General features: G+C 45.4%; 1 protein-coding gene across 1 annotated transcript; it reads left to right on the top strand.

Moving 5' to 3' along the window:
* Nucleotides 1-572: 572 nt before the first annotated feature.
* LOC121994592 (probable F-box protein At4g22030) lies at nt 573-1826 on the top strand. Its single transcript, XM_042548575.1, has one exon. The coding sequence runs from the start codon at nt 573-575 to the stop codon at nt 1824-1826; it is 1254 nt and encodes a 417-aa protein (XP_042404509.1).
* Nucleotides 1827-10429: the final 8603 nt, after the last annotated feature.

Below are 10429 nucleotides of genomic sequence, written 5' to 3'. Positions count from 1 at the left end.
AATAAATAAAAATTACATTTAAATATCTAATATGTAAAGATAATGAAAATAATAATTACAAATTAATTATATTTACTTTTATTAATTATATAATAAAATTAAAAAATAAAAATATCTCCCATACCAAATATGGTGTGGTGATGTTGTACTATTCATCACACCATATTTAATGTGGAGTTTGGTGTATGGATTAGAATAATTTGATGTTTATTTTATATTAAATTTGATGTTTTGATGATGAATTAGAGATGCTCTAAGACTACGGTTATTTTTTCTTTTCTTATAAACCATTGAGGAGTAGACCAGACCGATTCAGCTGCACCGGTCATCGTACCGATTCAACGTTTGAAAGTCGTCCATTGGCGTCGTCACCTTCGGATTTTACTTGTTCAAAGAGTTGGCTCTCTCGCAGCTGGTCAACGCTTTCGCACATCCCTATAAATAGATTCCATCCATCTCTCGTCGTAGCACACAAACAAAATCCGACATCTTTGAAGTATCAAATCTAGCTTCGAGATTCAGGAAGATCGACGAGAATATAACAGAAAAGAGAGAGGTTGCAGAATTTATAAATGGCAGCCTTGCAAGCCCGAGGCCTAATTTTCCCCTCATCCTCTTCTTCGAGCCACGGCTACCAGAGGGTCCGTGCTCTTCTCAGAGTTCCTGTCGACCTTGGAACACTTGGAGTCTCCCTGCCCAAGCTTCCACAGATCGCCAAGCGGCAAGAAGGTCGAATTAGCCTCGGAGAACTCGATAAGATTGACGCCAACAGCAGCCGATCGCCACCACCTGCAATGGCCGACGAGCTCGTGCTCTCGAAGATGTACGCCGTACTGGAAGCGATCGCCGACCGAGCCGAGATGCACGCCATCATCGGAGAGCAGAGGAACAACTGGAACCACCTCTTCACCAGCTCCGTCAACTCCATCACCCTCGCCGCCTCCTTGATGGCCGGTGTCGCATCCATCTCTGCCGCCGGCGACCCCTTGGCCTTCAAGGTGTCGTCCGCCATCCTGTTCGCGGCCGCAGCGGGGATCATGATGATCACGAGCAAGATTCAGCCCTCACAGTTGGCGGAGGAACAAAGAAATGCGACGCGGTTGTGGAGGCAGCTCGGGAGGTCCATCGAAACAAGTCTCGGCCACCGATTCCCCACCGATCGCGACGTCTCGGAGGCAGTAGAGAAGATGCTGGCGCTTGAGAAGGCCTACCCGCTTCCCCTGGTCCCGGGGATGCTGGAGAAGTTCCCGGCGGTAGTCGAACCCACTCGGTGGTGGCCTAAAATTCAACCGAAGCGACCACGAGCAACGCACGCCGGCAATGGCTGGAGCAAAGATCTCGAAGAGGAGATGAAGGGAGCGCTCAGAGTGCTCAAAGTAAAAGACGAGGAAGAGTACATTAAGCTGAGTAACTTGGCGCTGAACGTCAACAAGGCCTTGGCCACGGCCGGACCTCTTCTCGCATGCGCCGCCGCGATGAGCTCCGGCTTGATAGGTTCCCCTGCGCTCGGTCCGTTGCCGGCATTTGTGAGCGTCGTCGGCGGCGTGCTTGCGGCGACAGTGAACACATTGGAGCACGGTGGGCAAGTGGGGATGGTGTTCGAGCTGTTCCGCAACTGCGCAGGGTTGTACCGGAGGTTGCAGGAGGAGATCGAGAGCAACCTGGAGGAGGAGGAGGCCAATAGGAGGGAGAACGGCGAGGTGTTTGAGATGAAGATAGCGCTGCAATTGGGAAGAAGCGTGTCTGAGCTCAGAGAACTCGCAGCCTATGCGTCTCCTTCGCTCGAAGACGAAGACATCAAGGAGTGCGCTGGGAAGCTGTTTTGAGTTTTGATTGTAGCAATTATTGTGCATAGCTAACGCTAATTTGTACACACAAACTATAAATTCATTCGTTAATTCATTTTAAGTCCAACTGTTCATACAACAAAAATGGTGTTGGCACGAGCATCAATCCCGTTCACAAAAACTCCAAGTCAACATTATGATCTTCAATAGCGATTATGGCATGAGCACGCCTATAAGCTGTAGATCTCATATTTTGGACAAATATCAATGATCCGAAATATGAGTCAGCTAAAAATTGAGTGAACTGTTGTTGGCATTGACGGAGGGGTGATTGAGACATCTTTCTCATATGTGTTTCCTAAAATGAACTCTCATGTGGTGCTAATGGACCATGATGACTGAGCCAATGGTACGTGAGCTCTGCGCACACTCAGATAGACACACGGGCATTAGAGGCCAGAAACCAAGGAAAAACTCTCCGAAGCAGGTCTTCCGACGCTTAAGTCAGGTACTTTTTCCCCAGAAGAACAGTGTACGAAGGAGAAAGAAAGTAGAAGACAAGTGCGAATGTGCGAGAGAACGTACCTACGTGAGGGAGATGACCTCCCATTTTATATGTCAGAGAATGTCAAGTGTCAGGATTTGTCGGGTGATGGAGGACATGTGGCATCCTCCTGTAGCCTGAAGGAAGATTCCACTCGCAGATGACTACAGGTCGTTAGAATATTTCCGGACACTTAGCAGTTATTCTCTGACATGCGGTTATGATTCCCTGACCTTATTGTCATGTAGCGCCTTCTGTCCCGACCGGGCAAGAATAAAGCAGCCCGGGATGATCAATCGGGTATAACACCTGGCCTGAACCTTGGGGGGTCGGGAGCCGTAAAGAGATTGTCCAAGAGCTGACCAGGAGTTTAGCTTACTAAGAGCACTAGGCCTAAGTACCACCAGGCCGTGAAAGCCCAACTCGTCCAATCCAAGTCAGGTATCATAGGTGTCTCAGATCTGGAGTTTCGGTCTGTGAGAACCCGACTGGGAATCAGGTTGCTGATGTCGTCACCCAATCTTACTTCCTCTTTCCATACCTGTTGACTACCACGCCCCCTTGCCTTCTGTCTGTCACGTCCCCTTGACTTCTGATTGTCACATTCTCTTGACTTCTGACTGTCACATCCTCTTGACTTCTGCTGCACAATTCTTATCGGACTCCACCATTATGTACTGTATCACAAACCTCCCCCCCCCCCCCCAAGTCTAGTCGAATGAGGCTCAAGTCCGACTGACTAGACTCATGCTCTAGTTCACTTGTTCTACCATGGCGTCCTTAAATACTGCTCCTTTTCCCAGATCCTCGGATATGTAACCTATTTAATCACCCAATCCACCTCGAGAGAAGGACCTCACCAACCCTTCAAAGCCGACTCTTCACATCTCCCTCTATAAAAAGGGATGAGCCCCCCTCCCCCCCCAACACCATTGTACTTTTATTGCTGACTTCTTCTGACAATGGAATCTTCTTCTGATTTTGACAAGGTATCGCTCTTGCACCAACAACTAGCTTATCTGACTCAACTACTTCCCGAAAAGGATATTGCCTTAGCCGAGATGACGCATGACAAAGATATTCAATCTTCTCTCTGTCGAGACATTGAGGAACTTTGGTTGGCTGCTAAGTCTCGGACCCGGGCTGAAGTAGCATTGAAGCGGAAAGCTTATGCAAATCTGAAGAGCCAGACTCAATTCCTGATCTATCTAAAAGGGAAACATGCCACTTCCATAGCCCTTCTTTAAGAAGAGAACTGGCTCAAAAATGAAACTATTGCTCAGCAGTGTCACATTATTCAATTCACCAAGGTAAAGTTGGTTCAGGCACGATCTTACTCATGGCAAGCAGGTCATGTGGAACATCTTTGCCCGAGGTGCCGACCGGCTACTGACACTGGCATAGACTTTTGATTACTTATATATCCTTAATTGTGAAGTGAGATTTCGAGAAGTGTTCCATGTACTTCATTAAATAAATGCAAATTTGGTTGGGCTTCAATCTATATTTCTTTTTCCTTTTTCCTGACACTTCTTTGTTGCCTAATACCCCACTCGGGAGAAGGCTGACTTGTGAAGTACTAGGCGCAGTAGTGTGCTTGCTTATAGTGCCTGCTAAGATGCAAGGATGAGAATTTGAAATCTTGCCTGAGGGATCATTGGTCGTGAGAGCAGGCTCACTTATAACTCACACTGGGGCGAGAGTCTGGAAGCGTGAGAGCATGCTTACTTGTAACTCACACTAGGGCGAGAGTCCGGAGGTGTGAGAACATGCTCACTTATAACTCGCGTTGGGGTGAGAGTCTGGAAGTGTGAGAGCATGCTCACTTATAACTCGTGTTGGGACGAGAATCTGGAAGTGTGAGAGCATGCTCACTTATAACTCGTGTTGGGGCGAAAGTCTGGAGTCCCGACCAAGAAGTCATTAGTCAAGAAGCGTGAGAGCATGCTCACTTATAACTTGCGCTAGGGTGAGAGTCTGGAATCCCGACCGAAAGGTAGTTGGTCGTGAGAGCAAGCTCACTTATAACTCGCAATGGGGCAAGAGTCTGGAGTTTCGATCGAGAGGTCGATGTTTGTGAGAGCAAGCTCACCTATAACTCGCACTAGGGTGAAAGTCTGGAAGCGTAAGAGCATGCTCACTTACAACTCGCGCTAAGGCGAGAGTTTGGAGGCGTGAGAGCATTCTCACTTATAACTCACGTTGGGGCGAGAGTCTGGAGGCGTGAGAGCATGCTCACTTATAACTCACGTTGGGGCGAGAGTTTGGACTCCCGAATGAGTGGTCGTTAGTCGCGAGAGCAAACTCACTTATAACTCGCACTGGGGCGAGAGTCTGGAAGCGAGAGAGCATGCCCACTTATAACTCGCGCTAGGGCAAGAGTCTGGAATCCCGATTGAGAGATCGTTGGTCATGAGAGTAAGCTCACATATAACTCACACTGGGACGAGAGTCTAGAGTCCCGATCGAGAGGTCATTGGTCGTGAGAGCAAACTCACTTATAACTCGCACTAGGGCGAGAGTCTGGAAGCATGAGAGCATACTCACTTATAACTCGCGCTAAGGCGAGAGTCTGAAGGCATGAGAACATGCTCACTTATAACTCGCGCTGAGGCAAAAGTCTGGAGGCGTGAGAGCATACTCACTTATAACTTGCGCTGGGCTGAGAGTCTAAAATTCTGACCGAGAGGTCGTTGGTCATGAGAGCAAGCTCACTTATAACTTGCACTGGGACGAGAGTCTAGAGGCGTGAGAGCATGCTCACTTATAACTCGCACTAGGGCGAGAGTCTGGAGGCGTGAGAGCATGCTCACTTATAACTCGCGCTGGGGGGAGAGTCTAGAATTCCGACCGAGAGGTCGTGGTCGTGAGAGCAAGCTCACTTATAACTCATGCTGGGGTGAGAGTCTAGAGGCGTGAGACTTATAACTCGCGCTAGGGTGAGAGTTTGGAGGCGTGAGAGCATGCTCACTTATAACTTGCGCTAGGGCGAGAGTCTGGAGGCGTGAGAGAATGTTCACTTATAACTCGCACTGGGACGAGAGTCTAGAATCCCGACCACGAGATCGTTGGTTGTGAGAGCAAGCTCACTTATAACTTATGCTAGGGTGAGAGTCTGGAGGCGTGAGAGCAAGCTCACTTATAACTCGCGCTAGGACGAGAGTCTGGAATCTCGACCGCGAATTGTTGGTTGTAAGAGTAAGTTCACTTATAACTCATGCTGAGGCGAGAGTCTGGATGCGTGAGAGCATACTCGCTTATAACTTGCACTGGGGCGAGAGTCTGGAATCCTGACAGAGAGGTCGTTGGTCGTGAGAGCCTGGCCAGGAAGAGATCGGGAGGCCCGACCAAGAATGAATCTGGAGGTCTGACTAAGAATGGATCGAGAGGTCTAACTAGGAATGGATCTGGACACCTGACTAGGACTTCCTTTGGAGACCTGACCAGGGATGGATATGGAGGTCTGACCAGGGATGGATATGGAGGTCTGACCAAGCATGAATATGGAGACTCGACCAGGGATGGATCTGGAGGTCAGACCAGGTATGAATCTGGAGACCCGACCAGGGATGGATTTGGAGGTCTAACCAGGCATGAACCTGGAGACCCGGCCAGGGATGGATTTGGAGGTTTGACCAGGCATGAATCTAGAGACCCGACCAGGGATGGATCTGGAGGTCTGACCAGGTAGTGATTCAGATGAGCAACATATGTGACTTGAAGGGATTGTGCTAGAGGACTAAGCTTAATGCTCCTGTGATCACAAAGTACAATTCATAAGACTTTAGTCAAATTTAAACCTTACTCTGATTTAGAGGAAGCATAAAGGCGCCGAATTTGGAGTAACACTTCCCGCCACCTTCTTCTTCGTTTCCCAAGACAACTGTATGGAATTTTCAATTTTCGAGGCATGACCTTCACAAGGTAAGGCATTCCTGTTTGTATATCCCCCTCCATGATTTTCTAGTCACTTCCATCATAAATGCCCTTTCCTCAGAGATGACACGTGTCCCACTAACTTAACTCGCCATAATGTATGACACACATTATTTTCATGCGACCCCAAATAGCTTCTGCTTCTCGATCTGATGGTTGACGTGTGCTAGGCCGTTTCAGTTGTCCGACTCACTTTCCAATGGTTCCTAAGGGTTTTGGCTTAAAAACCCTAAAGGTCGTCCGCAGTCGTTCCTTATCACTTTAACTTCCTTCGAGTTTCCTTCTCCTTCTTGCTTTCGCTTGCTCGCCTCCTCCTTCGTGCACTTCCTTTGTCTTCCGTAAGTACTCTTCGTTTTTCCTCTCCCACTCCTTCTGATCTTGCAATGGTCGGTGAGATGGAGGTGCCCTGGTATGCATCTTTCCGCTCCGACATAGATAATAGTGATCTTAGGGCAATTCGGTCAAGTTAAGAACTTTCTGAGACCTACAAGCTTTATTCCCCAGGGCCGAATGATCATCCTTCCTCCCCTCCTGCTGGTTTTGTGACTTTTTGTAAGGACCAGCTCCTTGGTGGTCTTCGCTTTTCCATCCATCCGTTCTTCTCTTTTTTGAGCAGGTATTTTGGTGTTTCATTGTCCCAATTCGCCTCCCAACGCCTTCCGCTCTATGTGCGGAATGATGATCCTTTGCCGCCTATATCGAATACCTCTGACCTCGCAACTTTTTCACTATTTTTATCCCCTTAAATGCTCGGAGCTGGGTGTTTTCATGGTGCAGTCCAGGGTCGGGTATAAATAGTTTGACGGGATGCCTTCTTCCAACAAAGGTTGGAAGTCTAGATTTTTCCATGTTCGGTTGCCCGAGCCAGCATCCTGGCCAGCTGAGTGGCGTTATAATCTTCCCACTTCCTTTGAGCTATGTGACAATCAACATCAACCATCCTGCCACACAGCATCCGAAAAGTTGGAGGGCGTGCAACTACGGCTCCCCTTTCTGCTACGAGAGAGCATGTTATATACTTTTGGGCTTAGCCCCATTTGGACACCTTTGGCACTCCTTTTGGTAAGATCCAATACCCTCACTTCTCGATCTTTGCTAACTGAGGTATTTTCTTTGTGTTTTGTAGAAGCAGCTGTTGGTCCCTTTGGAGGCCGGCAAGAGGGGAGGGGTGAATTGCCCTACAAAATAAAACTCGAACCTTTATCAGATTTCAACTATATAATGAACACTTGTAATAAATAAATAAAAGAGACTAAGTAAAAAAAAAACAGACACCAGAGTTTTACTTGGTTTGCAATCAGGGGATTGCTAATCCAAGGAATATAAGCGCACTATCTGATTCTCCTCTGGGCGGAGTAGCCTCTTTACAACGTTGACAGCACAAATGAAAAGAACGGAATTGAAAGCACAGAAAGAATTGATTACAATTTCGTTGTTTTGAATGTACGGATTAGTACTTTATTTATAGTACTGGTCCGGGCGCCTGGAAGGGGTTCCGGGCGCCCCCGGGGGGATAAATTTTATCCCCCAACGGTCAGCTCGCGATCAGCTTCGATCTGGTCAAATATGAACCCCCGGGCGCCCGGACCTGTCAAGTCAACAAAGTTGACTCTGGTCCAGGCTCTCTGCTCCGGTTCAGCTCGTCTCAGTTTGGCTCGTCTTGGTCCGGGTCCGTTCGCTCCGGCTCCGCTAGCTTGGGTGATCTCGGCCTTCCGGAATAAGGCTCACCCGAACCCATGTTCCGGCCTTCTCCTTGAGCAGCCTTCCTTCCCGGTTTCTCGTCTCTCGAGCGCCGCGCACGCTCTTCTCGTCCACCGGTGTACTCTTCCGCGGACACCTCATCCCTCGGACGCACCGAGCCCGTCGGCTCTCTCCCCGTGTCGTCCTTCTCGCTAGCCGCGTCTTCTGCTCGACTTCCTGTGTTTCTAAGCTCCTGCATACTTAGACACAAGGGTTAAACAGACGCAGGACCTAACTTAGCTTGTTTGATCACATCAAAACACCTTGGGGTTCCAACAATCTCCCCCTTTTTGATGTGAGCAACCCAAATTAAGTTAGGGTAACCATATGCAATAAAAACGATTTATATTCCAATAAGGCCAAATATTTTTCAATTGAAAAATTATAGTACCTCCCCCTAGACTTAACATACTTCTCCCCCTTTGATCACATAAAAATTGGGGTTATGAATAAGTCTAAGGTAAATTCAAACAAAAAACTTTAAGTGTAAAATATTTAATAATGTCTAAGTAAAATTTAATTTAAAGACACTCTTCAAAATTTTTCTTTCGAAAAAAAACATTTAAGTAAAAACATTTTTCAGATAAAACAGTCATAATTGTTAAAAAAAAAATTTAAGTTTGAAACTTATCTCAGCATCCCAAAAAAAATTTTCTAATTAATTAAAAAAAATTCTAAGTTAATATTCATAAGAGACAATTCTAAGTCAATTTTAAAAAAATTATAAGGCAATATTATTAAAAAAAAAATCCTAAGATAACTTAAAAAATTTCTAAGTCAATTTTCATAAAAATTTCTAAGATAATAAAAAATAAAATATTTTCTAAATTGAATAACTCTTTTAAAGCATCGAGTAATTTAAATTAATGCTTTTTCAGTTAGTCAATTAAACTTTTCATTTCGATACTTGGCTTCCAGGTCGTGGCGAGGCACTAGGTCTTCTTGGTTATTGGAGCAACAACCACTTCCTTAGACAAAGCCTCATAAAGAAATTGGTTGTTTTAATTTCCTTACTGAAAATGCTAAGTCTAATTTTTAATTTTTAAATTAAATAGGTTTTTGGAACCCAATAGAGGTTCCTACCTACAGGATTAACCAAGTATTTCCTAGGTATATAGATTTTTGATATATTTCTAATTTGATTTTGATGAAATCTATAATACCAATTTAAACCTCCATAATTTCTAAAAGTAGAAATATTTGAACCATTAGATTTTTTCAATCTTTCTATTTCTTCTTTTAGTTTTTTATTTTCAATTTTCAATTTTTCAAAATCCTCTATAAGACATGATTTTGCCAAAATTCTCTTTGTTTCTAAGATTTCATTTTCTAATTTGGCATTTTTATTTTCTAATTTATACATGGATTTAGTCATAGCTTTGATACCAAAGTAAAGTTCATCAGGGGGTAAGAGGCATACATCACTTACCATATCAGACTTGAAGCCTGAATCTCCCCCTGCTTCGCTACTTCCATCTGAGGTCGCTCCCCCTTCATCGATGCTGGGTTCTGATGTACTTTGTCCTTCGTGGCTTGCCATCAGTGCAATCCCCGCATATTCTTGAGCTTCTGATTCAGATGAAGAAGTGTCATCCCAAGTTGCTTTTAGGTTGTGTTTCTTGGGTGTCTTCATTTTAACCTTCTTGAGTTCTGGGCAGTCTTCTCTTAGGTGTCCCTCCTTTTGACACTGGTAGCACCGTACCTTTCTTCTACCTTTTTGATTCTTGTTATTCTGCATTTTAAATTTATTAGATCTAAAAAACTTTTTAAAGTTTCTTACCATGTACGCTTCTTGATCGTCTTCGGAGTCTGACTCGGGTTCATCCTTATTGGTTGCGTTCAGTGCCATAGTCTGGGTTGTGTCCTTTGATATCTCTGCACATCTAGTTTCGTGTAATTCAAGGGTAGAAAACAACTCTTCTAACGTACTTACCTTCAGGTCTTTTGAGATGTAGTAAGCATCGACAATTGATATCCATTCCGTAGTTCTTGGAAACGCATTGAGCGCGTAGCATATAGTGTCCCGGTTTGTTACCGTTTCACCAAGATTTTCGAGACCAGTAACTAGTTCTTTTACCTTTGCATGTAGACCGGCTACTTTCTCACCTTTCTCCAGACGGATGTTCATCAGTTTGTTGCGGAGGATGTCCCTTCTAGCGAGCTTTGCTTCAGACGTGCCTTCATGGAGTTCCAAGAACTTCTCCCAAAGTTCTTTAGCAGATAAGTAGTTTCCAATACGGTTGACCTCTTGAGGCGGTAACACGCTCAGCAGGTGATGTTCCGCACGGCTGTTTGCTACCAACTCATTCTGCTCCTTCTTTGTCCAATCGCTCTCTTCTTTTTCTTTACCATCTTTATCTATTGGAGCTACAAAACCATATTTCATAATAAACCGAATTTCAAAATCTATTTTTAGGAATAC

The sequence above is a fragment of the Zingiber officinale genome, chromosome 6A (assembly GCF_018446385.1).
Source record: "Zingiber officinale cultivar Zhangliang chromosome 6A, Zo_v1.1, whole genome shotgun sequence".
Taxonomy (NCBI): Eukaryota; Viridiplantae; Streptophyta; class Magnoliopsida; order Zingiberales; family Zingiberaceae; genus Zingiber; species Zingiber officinale.
The sequence above is the reverse complement of the archived record's forward strand: the minus strand, read 5'-3'. Positions and strand labels throughout refer to the sequence as shown.

Coding starts and splice junctions, on each gene's coding strand:
- LOC121994592 (XM_042548575.1), top strand. CDS start 573: ATGGCAGCCTTGCAAGCCCGAGGCCTAATTTTCCCCTCATCCTCTTCT.